Here is a 13,337-nt window from a genome sequence, read left to right on the forward strand (position 1 = left end):
TTTAATATGCATTTATTATTATTCCTCCTCCTCACGTCTATTCATTTGTGGTTGGCATTCTGACTGAAGCCATTTTAAGCACTGGAGCCTTTTGTTAGTGGTCAATTTTACTACTGCAGGGTGTCTACCAAAATAACAAATCCAAAGTTCTTAACATTTTCTTTTTCTTAACATTTATTTAATCAGCCCCTGCTTGGGTATAATTGGAAATTAAGAAAATATATATTTTTTTATTTAATGGAAAACCTCCCACCACAAGGACAGTTAAGATGAAAGCTGAAACTGTACTTTAACAAGAGATTTAGACTTAATTTAATTACAAGGGACAGTCAAATAAAAACCTTAATTTAATTAGTTTTTTATCTAGTAGATTTTGCATGTAGAGTTGCACAAGTTTTCTGCATTTTAGTATATATTTCTGATCCCCATATACCGGTATTTTCAAGTCTTGAGTTAGTGCCTGTATATCTCAGGAAGAAGAATCTTTGGGATGCACGCGCAGTCACTTATGGCCCACTGCGAAGGTCTTTCCATCCATCTCACTGCGAACTGAAACCATTTTCATACTCCCCCCCCCCCCCCAACTCATGAACTTACTGGCATGGTAATCATGCCTAGAGATAATGAATTTTGATTTGTCAGAGAATTTCTATAAGTTTTAGGCTTCCAGAGAGCAAGAAACCACTGTCCTTCACTGGCGCAAGTGTGTGAAGGAAGCGCCATCTTTAAAAATTACAAAAATGGTATTGTGAAGCTCACTTGATCACTGTTGCACTCTTGAGGTCATTTTGTAAATAACAGTTGCCGATGTAAATTTTACCTGTATACAGTCTGTCATATAATTTTTATTGGAGTTTTAAGGTTTTAAATTGACTCTCTCTCGTATTAATGCATGTAAAAATTAATGCTTCAGACTTCATCCTGGATGGGGAATGGCCAAATCACTTTAATATTTTTACAAAACTTCACACATACAAGAATGTAAATCTTAAGAAACAAAGTGAAGAAATCTTCTTAACCTCAACTCAATACAATTTGGGATTTCTAAATATTCAATTTTATCAAATCCCAGTAGAGATATATATAACAATGTAAATTCACCATACTGTAAAATATAGCAAAAAATTCTTGACTTTTTCTTTGCTTTCTTGACTGGTAGACACCCTGTATTGAGTTACAAGCAATCAATTTGCTCATTAATTCTGTTATGCTTTTCATCTGGCTTCACTCCACTTGTTCAATTGTTACAAAAGCTTTCGTGAAATTTATTTATAACATACCTTTTAACCATATTCCTACTCTAAAACCAAAAAGTTCTGCTTTGCATGAACGTGCTGTGCATTTACAGAATGATGTTCATGTTCCAGAGAGCAAGAGACAGAAGACTGCAAGAGGAGTGGCTGAAGGCTCTGCTGGATGCAATGTCGCTGCCAAATATCTCTTCCCCAGTACGCACTAGTGGCTCCCTCTACTTCCGGTATTCAATGGGAACATTGCCAACAACAGATGAGGTAAAAAGTAGATTTGTTAAATTTGAAAGTGCAATCTATTACATTGAATTTGCATCAGGAACCGTAGAGGTGTTGCTCTGTTCTTTTTACACTCCACTGTGGTTATTTTAATCACTTTTCTACATATCCAGGCTAATAACGATTATGAGGATGAATTGAATATTATAAAAAATGCAGTTCAATGGTTTGTGTAGGATTAGAACTTAGAAACTCTGCCTTCGTAAGATGTTACAGTAACCATTCCATCAGAGAAGCTGGCATAGAACTGTTCAATGTTCTCAGGCAATTAGATCTAATTTACACGTCTGATGCATTAGGTTTTCTTTCTGAACTAATTCAATAATGATGTGTTCAAAAGAAAGCTTCCTCTGGAATTATAGCCCATCACAAGATTGTTTTTCCAGATATATTTTCTTAGACAATGAGCTATGTGACCCTTCAGTTCACACACCTCATTGCCTAACAGTCATCCAGAGCTTAATAATGTATTGGGTTGATGCATAAGTTCATAGTGTTTGCATTTGGTATTGCAACACTGCGGTGTTAGGAGTTTATCGTTTAATGTTCATCAATTGGGAGTGCCATTGTTGTGCTTGTGAATACACATTGAATTTTAAGATTTGAAGGAATAGTGTTATTTATGGGCTAAAGAACAATAAGTGTCCAGTGGAAAAAAAAAAAATCATTTCCAACATATTCTTCTGTCTGAGTTTAACATAGGAAAACTGGGCGGAGGTGGCTCAAAACATTTGTCCCTTGCATGGGGAGAACAGGGCAAGAAAATGGTTTTGTCATTACAAAGAGAGCATTTTTGACTTAAGCATTTCTCCACGTTCAGGAAGACCATCGGGCTTTAATGAAGACAGTTTAAATGCTTTAATCCACGAGGATCCACATCAGTCAACTCGAGAATTAGCAAATGTGATAAACTATGACCATTCAACCATGGTGCAACATTTGCATTCCATGGGTAAGGTTCAGGATACCGCATGCTTTAAATGAAAACAACAAAATCAGCAAGTAGGCCAGGAAGACAGCATAAAGTCCTGTGACAAGACAATGCACACCCACACTCCGCTAACATGACAAAAGCTGCTATCCAGGATCTTGGTTGGGTAATTATTCCACATCCTCCTTACTCCCCTCGATCTTGCACGCTCGGATTGCTACCTTTTTAGCTCTTAATCCATCAATCTTCAAAGAAGCTCCTTTGGTGATGAAAATTCCCTTCAAACTTGACTTGATGACACTTTTAACCCCGAATCAGCTGATTTCTTCAGGTGAAAAACTGCCCCAGCATTGGTAGACAGTCGTAGACAATGAAGGAAAATATATTACTGATTAATTTGTGTCTTTCGTTCATATCAAATTAGTATAAAATAAAAATACTTTTGCCACAGTGAAAAGAACACTACGAACTTATGCATCAACCCAATATATCAACATAACAGCCTTAAGATACACAAGATCCTCAGCATAAATAAAGTAACAGATGACTTTGAATGTGTTGTAACAATCAAAGTTCCATTGGTGAGCCAAGATGTAGAAAGACAATGATTGGAATATTACATGCCTCCTTTCTGGAGTTCATCTCACTTCATGAAGAATGACCACAAACGCCAAAAACCAGAAGCATTGCTACTAACGTAAGAAAAGTAACCATGCTCAATAAAAGTTCATATGCAAAGAAAATGCATGATGACCCTTTCAACCCTAAATGACAATGCTTTTAGATAGTGAAATTTTCATACGTTAGTGACAATGATTGTGTTTTGGTGTTTCTGGACTTCCTTCATGAAAGTAGACGATTTCGAGAAAGGATGCATATTCCTTCAAAACATTGTTATCTTACACACAAAGTGTGGGGGGGGGGGGGGGAGGGGGAGTTATGTGCACTTCTTGCAAGAATTTTGAAAACCTTAGCAAGTTACAATACCAAAGAATATTTTCCTCAATATATAGTCATGCAAACTACAACAATATCACTTATGGTGGTGTGAGGAAGAATGAGAGAGGATTGTACAGCCCTCTAGTTAATTTGAAAAAAAATTGTTACTTTTCTTCAAAGTTTTCTTGCAGTTTACACGAAAAAATGGATAAATTACGTACAAATATGTTATTTGAGATTACCAAGTTACTTGAGGCATTTGTTAAATTTGTTGTTGTGCCATAAACTGCATTTCATTTTAGTGCAATAATAACTTTGATAGCAGTTGTAAAATGGCCAAGAATTTTTAAACCTATGCACTAGTGACTTTTGGAAGAAATGGCCCAATCTAGCATTATCTCAATGATTCAAGTTTTATATAAAAAAAATATGGATAACACACTAAGAGCATTTGTTTTTAGTAAATGCTTCATTATGATAAGTTGTGGTCTATCCACCATTGGCACTGTCATGTAATATTGATGTTAAGAACAAGAGACAAAGCAGACAAAAAAATACAACTGATGAACTTTCCTTGTGCATATCATCACCTACCTGACATAGAGGTGTAAGTGTCAATTGCTTTTGTGTGTGTGTTTGCTTTTTAAAATTTAAACCACACGTTCACTGTTACAGACAGACGTGAAAATTCACCAGATCTGAGCTGAAAGTTTCCTAAAAGCCAAATGCCTTCCCAATTGGGGCTTACGTCTCTACTTCAGACAAATAACAAATTATGTGTACACCTTGTATCCGGGCAGTTGTGGATTGATTACATACTGTCAAGACAAAGTAAGAAATATCTTGCATTTTGGTTAATTCAGACTTATTGGATAAAGCCAGAATCGGCCATATAATTCTGAACTTTTATTTTTGTATCTAAATTTACTTCACTAATTATATGTTTTGAATATTCTGTTCACTACAGGCAGCAGCAGAAATCAAGAAGATGCCAGTGACAGGGTCAGCAACACTGCCTCTGCCAGAGAACCAGTCTGACATCAGGGCATCCGAGAGGAAACCACCAGCACGAAGGGAGAGCATGCTCATTCGCATCAAAAAACTAGGAGGACAGTCGTACGGAAGCTTGGACAATATTCTGGGCAATCTGAGGAAGGGGAATGGGAACAGACCAAAGAAGAGCGACCAATCAAATGGAGGCGAGAGTCCGGAAACTCTAGAGGCACCGGAGGAGCAACAACAGCCATTGAAATTTAGTCCCAAACTTCCCACCAATAAGACTGTTGATAAACTGGTAGGAAGCCACGTGGACAACAATGGCGAAAACACACTGTGCACATCATCCGAGACAAAGAATAACAGGGAACCTGAACTGGAAGACCACCATCTTGCTGCGATGGTGCAAAATGGCTGCAGCAAGTCGTCAGAGTCGTTTTTGTCCTACATCGATATAGACGAAGCAAGCTTTCAGACTGACAGTAGTGGGGGTGCTGTGGTGGCTGATGTGTTGGTGGAGAATAAACATTACGAGGGGGGTATAAAGCCAAATCAGGAACAAGATGATGGGACAAAGGATGAGAATTTGGATGTTTCGAAAATGGACCAAGATGATATACCTGAACCCGAGATGTCTGAGGAAATTCCAAAGCTCACGACACACGAGGAGCACAGAGGTCCTGCAGAATATGACTCTCAGCAGAAATCGTTGACATTTTTGCCAGAAGATGAGGAAGTGTACGAGGACATAAAGTTCAACAGTGCAAAACTTACTAAGAAAGAAGACACAGATGATCCACCATATGAGGAATACCGCTATGATGAAGTTAAATTTAACCCATCAGGAGAAGCAACAAAAGATGGAGAACCGGACCTTCCACCACGGCCAACGTCTGAGCTCACAAAATCAAAAAAAGTAAAATCGAAGGACAAGAAGAAGCAAAAAGAAAGTCAACCCTCAACAGAAGAATCAAAAGACAATAACAGAGGACAGCTGAAGAAGAGAAAGATGAGCTTTCTACGAAAGATGCTTGGACACAAGATAAAGAAAGAAGCCAAAGATGATTCTCATGAACCTCTGAAGCAGAAAGATAGCAAGTCTGAAGATAGTGAGGTGGAATATGAAACAGTAGACTATTCAGCCATACCTGATGGTGAGGGTGGAGCAAAAGCCTCAGCTGCTGGAAGTGAAACACCACTATTTGGAAGCAAGACACTGCTAGCGCCAAATACTATGAAAGAGCTGAAGGAGAAGTTGAAAGAGAAACAGCAGAGGAATGCTTCAGATAATGCTGACAAAATTGTCAGGATTTCAGTCACTCAAGAGGAAACAGAAGTAAAACAAGACAGTGACCTGAGTGAGGATGTGGAGAAGCTTGTCACTGTCATCACAGTTCCATCTGATCTATCGGACATGAACATCACCAAGTCTCCTGTTCCAACACCTAGGCAAAGTAGAAAAGAATTGAATACATCAAGTGAACTTACCCAATCGTCCACCAACACTGGCAAGTTAACAAATTTTGCAGAGGATGAAGCCAAAGTAAGAACAGAAGATGAAAAGAAACCTTTAGAGAAATCCAGAGATTCAATCAACAGTAATGAGTTTAAAGTATTAGAGAAACGATATAGTTCTCATGATGATAACACTCTTCTCAAGTTGCTGCTTTCAGATGATGACAGTGAAACTGACAAAAGATCATCCTTAGGTTCTCGCTCAAGTATCGACTACCAAAACCAATTCCTGATTCCATCCAATGTCAAACCACCTAAGCTGCCTCCACGCCACAACCTCAGGCCTCCATCACCATCACATGATGTTCCTAGGAACAACTCTCCTGTGTACAGAACACCCGAAGAGAGGGAACAGATGGAGGCAGCTTTCCTTGCAGCGACCACAAAATCCAGAGAAGTCCAACAGGAGAACCTGGATGACATCTCTTACATAAACTTCAGAGAGATATCAGCCATTCTCTCCAAGCGGCAAAGTGGTTGCTCTGAGAATGGTGGGTGCTGCGTGCATTCAATCATATCAGACACAACAGACGAAGAATTTGGTCGCAGGATAAGTCAAGTTCCAACCGAAGCTTCATCTGATGCAGAAGGACCAAAGCGCTCGTCTCTAGCAAGTTCGGTTCAATCAGAAAGTTCTCGAGAGAGCAGACACGAAGAGGGTGGGACCCTGGGGACGATAGATGACCTTGCTGCTAAGCAAGAATCAGAAGAGGGCGGAGCCAAGAATTCACAGAAGCCAGACGAACTGAACATGCTTCTGTCCGAGCTGTCTGAGATCACAATGTCCCCGTTGCTTCCTCGTCTGCAAAACATCCACTCGCGAAATGAAAGCCTCCAAGAGAACCAGGTGACATTCAACAGCTTTCAGAAAGAAAACGATTCCATGCTTCCAGCTGAGCAGGAAGAGGTCAATCAAATTTTCCAGCCCAAGGATATCCCTATGTCCTCTGGTCCTGACAGTATACTCATTACTGAACCAATTAGACATAGGCGGAAATCAGATCCTGACTATGATATTCCTCGTCCACATCATTCAATTGCTGTTCGTCCTCCAAGCAACGACTCTGATGAGGCTATTGAGGCAACATACTTCTTTGGTCCAGTCAACCTATTTGATGATGTCTTTCCTACAGTTCCTGCTCCTATTCATACTCAAAGGGAAAAGCCAAAGAATGAAGTTCCTTCTGATAACAAAACTAATGTTACTGAGCAGCATATCAATGACGACACACAAGAGCCGACCAATGACTATCCGTCCTCCAAGGCATACGCAATTATTCCAGATTCTCTGGAAGACAATACTTGTAATCAAAGTCCAACACTCGATTCATTGGAACATTCAACTTATGAAGACAGTAAATCAAAGGTAACTGAAGACAAGACGGAAAGCAACGAGCCAGAAATTGCAAAAGATGATATACCAATGTCAGAAATGGATGTTCAAAATGTGCAAGATTCTGCAGAAAAGTCTGAAGAGGTAAAGATTATAACTTTTTCTGATCTACGTAAGAACTCTTTACAAACTGTCGAACTTGTACATGCAGATCGTGTTTGGATAACAGATGATGATTTGAATGAAGAAGTAGATGAAACAGATAAGCATCGTGCTGAGCAGATCATGATATTGGATGATGATGAAGACGACAATGTAGATGAGAACAACATTCCAACAGAGCCATCCTCGTTGGAACTGCACACTGAAGGACAGAATATACCTCTTGAAGGCCAAGAAAATTCTCTAGCAGCAGAAGATGAAGAATGCAGAAAGGACAATGTACAAGATGGAGTTGATGCAGGTGAAAATGCTACTGTGAATACAAAGGAGACAGAAACCAAAGACTTGTATCCTACAGATAGCAAAGGTATGGCTGAGAATCTCCCTCATATTAACGAAGAGTCGACCGAACATGTATGTTTAACAGATAGTCAAGCTACTGTGCATACGGAAAGCTGCGTCGCTAACTTTACAACTACAAACTGCGATTACACCATGGATGATGAACATGCATATGAAAATCTTGAGCACACATATGTCAACTTGGAGGAGATGAGTGATGAAGACGAGACAATTCCAGGTAGTACAAGTGTACTGCAAGAAATTCCTGCACAAGAGAGTACACCATCTCCACCTAACCAGCCGTGTCAAGGAGATATAGAGGAGGACGAAGAGAAAAGGATCTACGTGAATGTAGACTGCTGGGAGGAGATGCTGGAAGAATGCCAAAAGGAAATCGAAGAAGACAACACTGTTCAGCTGAGACAGAAGAAGTCGACAAACGATGAATCTGTTCGCCTAAGCTTTGCATTAACAGAAACAGTTCTCGTCGAGGAAGAGGTTGTGGCGCAGATGAGGGCTTCCAATGAGCAACTTGATCAGTTCCAGACTATGGATCAGAATGAGTTCTCCGATCCATCTTCGATCCAAGACAAACGTATGCACACCCACGATGAAACAGACATGCTGCTACGCTCCCGTTCCACCCTCATGATCCCTGGAACAAGTGATCCAAAGAGACCAAGCCAAATACCAGATATCACCGATCTTCGTAACTCCGGAATTCTTGACCTCCAGGAATTCCTTGCCAGTTGTGACTTTCCTACAATGACCAAACCATCTGCTGTGAATAAACTGGGACACAGTGCCGCAGTGTCAAAGCTGAAAGAATATATTAGTGACGAACCAAGTGAATAGACAGTGTATTTTTGCATATAAAGCTCTACTAACTTTGCAGATGCAATGTATAAGATACACTTTAATTTTCTGTGTTGTAATTACATTCTAATTTTCTTCCACCACATGCGTTTGAAGAAAATTAGAAATATGATAATTATAATCTGCCTTAACACATCACAACTGCACAAAATAATTTCTAAATACATTTTTGCCATGTACAGTAGAAACATGTGAATATCGTTTTTTTAACTTAACATTTTCTCCAGTACATTATAAAAAGTTTAGAACTTAAAATGCAGTCACAATTTTTCAGCCTTTGTTTCACTTAATGGAAACCTATCTTCCATTCCTGTTAGTTAATGTATTTATACTATTAAATGTACATAAGCAAGCATGAATAAAAGAATATATTCAGGTTGATTGAATTATTTATAATTTTTTCTCCTCCATATAATGTTGTTTACACATTAACAAGCATTTGGCAAGGAAGTGTGGAGAAATATGTGCGAAGGACCCTCAACCACAAATTTTACGTTTTACTTTTCTGATCCACAATTCAATTGTCATTGAAGCAGCATTCAAGACCCAATTAAACCGAATTGAAGACCTTTGAAAAATGTTCTTGTTGGAAATCTTGAAAGCGTACACAAAGAACAATGAAGAATTTCACATTTTGCTGAAAGATGACAGTGTGATGGCAACAAAAAGAAAGTCCTATGTAGTGTGTGTGTACTAGAGCAGCCTGGGTCTGTATCCATAAACACTTCTGATAAAAATACCAAGGTCAGTGATAATACAGCAATGTTCGGCATAAATCTACACCATGAAGAATGTAAAAATTAAATAGCATCTACATCAAACATTTACTCATCATCTATAGACAGTACTATACAACCAAATTCAAAATTGCAAATAATGTAGATAGTCAAAACAAATTCGAACACATACACCAAAATCTCTCAACCACTCTGCACCTATTACACAGTCGGCCAATGGTCCCCTACGGGACCATCGAAAATGTAGGCCTAGTCCGCCAATGGTCCCATGTGCTTTTAGGACCTTCATACTTGTGAGGTTGTAAACGGTGACAGATGTTCAGATAAAACTTTGAAATGTCATGTGGAAGAAAACCCACCCACCCAGGAGCCCCCTCCTCCCCCGACTCCTTACGTACAAAGGCCTTTTGGCACGAATTTTAAATTTGTACACTTATTTGACAAAAAATGTTATAACTCTTAGACTATTTGACCAATCTACTTCAGGTAACTTTTGTTTTGCAGCTAGAACATCAGGGCATGCAACTGTGCAGAAATCAAAACGCCAAAGACAATAAAAGGGGGTTGGGTGGGCCGCAGCCCCCAACTTTTAATGAAAGAATCATAAAAATGGGGAGTTTGCCCCCTCTTCCCCTGCTATTTTTGGAAGGAGGCAAACTTTAGCCTTATTTTCAAAGAATGGTCCTTTCTCAACCGAACGAGTCATTTCATGTTCCTGGGTGCATTACATTCAGAGACCTGCACAAGACCCGGAGAAAACCCGTCTGCGAGGAGGAGCACCTACAATAATATGCAACATGCACGTCAAGCCCAGGTGTTCGATATCGCGCAAGCGAGCTTCACGTCACAGCTGTGCACAGGTCTCGATGTCTGTCAGGCTTTCTATATCTGGGTCCTAAGAACACCCGTGACACACTATGTAGTTCTTGCAGGTAGATGCGAGGACTACTGTCAGTGTTGCCAACACCCATTATATTTCACTACGCATGGAAATATTTGAATTTCTGCTAGGCGCAGGTGCCTTGAGGTTGTATAACCATTGGCGTAGCAAGGGGTGGGCAACCACCCTGGGCCTCGCTGCGTCCCATGAGGTTGATATGAAAAACGTAATAAATAGAAGTGAGAAAAATGGAAAAGGTAGAGGCAGGCTGAAGCTCTAAGCTTAAGGGGTCCCCCAAAAATCAAAATAATTCTCATTTCTCATGTGAAACATTAATGCAAAAATTAATTGGACATTTTTATCCATTTATTCTATTTTTTAATAAAAAGAGCCTCGTCTTTTCTTGTGTCTCGTGACCTTGCATAGCCTACCCGATTTGAATATGTTAATGATAAAGCACCTCAAAGTGCCACAGAGCAAAGTATGGGGCATTTAAATGCTTCGGCAAAGTCTCTTCTCCTTGATAGCTCTACACAAGCTTCCAGTGTTCTCTGTATCCTGTAACGCCTTCAGTTTGTTTCGTACTCTTCAAGTAACAACCATGAGAAAAGGACTATCTTTCTCAAAACTGAAACTTCTGGAAGGTAGTGTAAAATGGTATGATTCAGCCCAAATTTAGGGGACTCTGTAATCTCACTTTTGAACGTGAAAGGGCAAGATCTAATGATGTTATGAAGTAAAAGTGTCATTCTCTGCCCAGAAGCCAGCGAGAAAATATTGCAAATTGAGGAATAACTACTAAAAAAAAGTACATGTAACTCCCCCCTTTTTGCCACATTTGGTTAATCACGAAGATGATAGGATAAAATTTATGAAAGGACGCACACAAAGACCACCCATTCCCAGGTCGGGGTTCAAACCGTTTGCTTTCATAGCGTGCTGTGATAACCACTCCCCCCACGGACGTCTGTCAACAACAAAAACGAGATAAGAGTGCCAACCATGGGATTCACTACCAAGAGGAGAGCGAGTGAGCACATATTTTTTTATTTAATCATTATATCTTCCATATTTTTAGAACATTTGATTCTAGCACCATTATCGGGAAATGCCTGAACTATAGACAATTTACCTCCCTTTGGAAAAGACTGGATACACCCACGTTAAATGCGTAATTTTAATATATTTGATACCAGAAACACTACACATTACTTACCTCCCTTGGGAAAATATTGGATACCTATATTTTAAGAGCGTGATTTCAATATGTTTGATTTTAGCGCCATCATCGGGAAATGGCTGAACTACAAATTATTTACCTTCTCTGAGAAAGATTGGAAACTTCATCTTAGAAGCGAGATTTTAGTATATTTGATATCAGTGCCATCATCGGGAAGTAGCAGAACTACAAATCGTGTACTTCCCTTTGGAGGTTATCATGGAGTTTCCAATCTTTTCCAAAGGGAGATAAATTATCTGTAGTTCAACAAATTCCCGATGATGGCGCTGGCATCAAATTAAGTTTTTAACATGGAAGTTTCCTTTCCAATATTTTCCCATTGGACGTAAATAATCTACAGTTCAGCCATTTCCCCATGATGGTGCTGGAATCAAATATATTAAAATTACGCTTTTAAAGTGGGTGGTTGTATCCAATCTTTTCTAAAGGCAGGTAAATTATCTACTGTTTAGGCATTTCCCTATAATGGCACTGGAATCAAATTACTTTTAACATCGAAGTTTACAATGTTTTCCCATGGGATGTAAAAAATCTCTAGTTCAGCAATTTCCCCGATGATGGCGCTGGAATCAAATATATTAAAATCATGCTCTTAAAATGGAGGTATCCAATCTTTTTCCAAGGGTAATGTGTAGTTCAGCAATTTCACTATGATGGTGCTGGTATCAAATATATTAAATTTATGCTTTTAAAATAAGTGAATCCAGTCTTTTCCAAAGTAAGGTCAATTATCTATAGTTCAACCAATTCCCGATGAGGGCACTGGAACAAACTATATTAAAACCACTGTTTTAACATGAAGTATTAAATCTTTTTCAAAGGAAGGTAAATAATATTAGTTCAACAATTTCCCAGTAATTGTGCTGGAATCAAATATATTACAATTATGCTTCTAATATGGAGGTGTCTCATCTTTCCAATGGGAGGTAAATCTGTAGTTCAATTACATGGATTTTATCTTAAGTGCAAATTTTATTTGCTAAAGTAAAATTCTCTGGTGACAGAAGTTAGAAATGCAAATCTGACATTATTCATTTTTCTGTTTCATGGAGTAACGTGCAAGGTGTTAGTAGAAGTACACTTCGTACAGTGACGCCAACACTTGGGGTAGCAATCAGTGGCCCCTCCCCCTTTTAGGGGCCCAAAAAATTAGATTTGAACCCCTGCTGTGATAACCACTCCCCAACGGATGTCTGCACAAAACAAAGACTAGATAAAAGGGTCAACCATCGCATACACTACTAAGACAAAAGTGAGAGACAGCGTGAGCAAATATTTTTTATCTAACCATTATATATTCCATAGTTGAAAAAAAATAACAAAGCATAACATTTCAGAGTATTTTTGCCTGCACATAATATGTTCCCATTTCATAAAAAATAAATCTATATTTTTACATCCCACATTATACATACATACTATGCAGCATGTATAAAGTTGTGATGTAAATACAGAGAAAGAAAGTATTGCAGAAATTTCTCCCCTGAGTTCTTCAGAGGATTTATAAAGGAATCGAGGGAAACCAATCCCCTATCTGTTCCTATAGCAGATAGACTGGGGTACCATAAACCATGACCTGTCAACCATTGCAGTGGGGGACGAGGTAGAGATCTTCCCTTTCCCTTCTGGTGGTCGTTTCTACCTGAAACTGGTGAGGCGGAGGAAAAGCCAGCTAGAGTAGCCCCTTAGAGTTTTTCCCGCTGATCTTGCTGAGGAACGAGAAGCGCATGAAAAAAGAAGTTAGTGATGTGAGATTGACTGATTATCTCTGCTAGACCAGCTACTCCTCAGTGCACGTCACTGCGTGTACTCGATTTCATCTGTTTAGTTTCTGGCATGGTTTCTTATCTGCATTGT

At 39.1% G+C, this 13,337-nt stretch overlaps 1 protein-coding gene across 3 annotated transcripts in view; it reads left to right on the forward strand.

Annotated features, from left to right (window-relative positions):
- LOC145999057 (uncharacterized) overlaps positions 1 to 8,996 on the forward strand; it is a 63,474-nt gene extending 54,478 nt beyond the window's left edge. For all 3 annotated transcript variants that reach the window (XM_083136006.1, XM_083136003.1, XM_083136005.1), the window contains exons 4-5: positions 1,368 to 1,511; positions 4,367 to 8,996. In XM_083136006.1, the coding sequence (XP_082992132.1) occupies positions 1,368 to 1,511; positions 4,367 to 8,602 (4,380 nt within the window). In that variant the 3' untranslated portion in view covers positions 8,603 to 8,996. The remainder of the gene's footprint in view (positions 1 to 1,367; positions 1,512 to 4,366) is intronic.
- The last annotated feature ends 4,341 nt before the right edge of the window (positions 8,997 to 13,337 follow it).

The sequence above is a fragment of the Lepisma saccharinum genome, chromosome 14 (genome assembly GCF_977018435.1).
Source record: "Lepisma saccharinum chromosome 14, izLepSacc3.1, whole genome shotgun sequence".
In the NCBI taxonomy this organism is placed as follows: Eukaryota; Metazoa; Arthropoda; class Insecta; order Zygentoma; family Lepismatidae; genus Lepisma; species Lepisma saccharinum.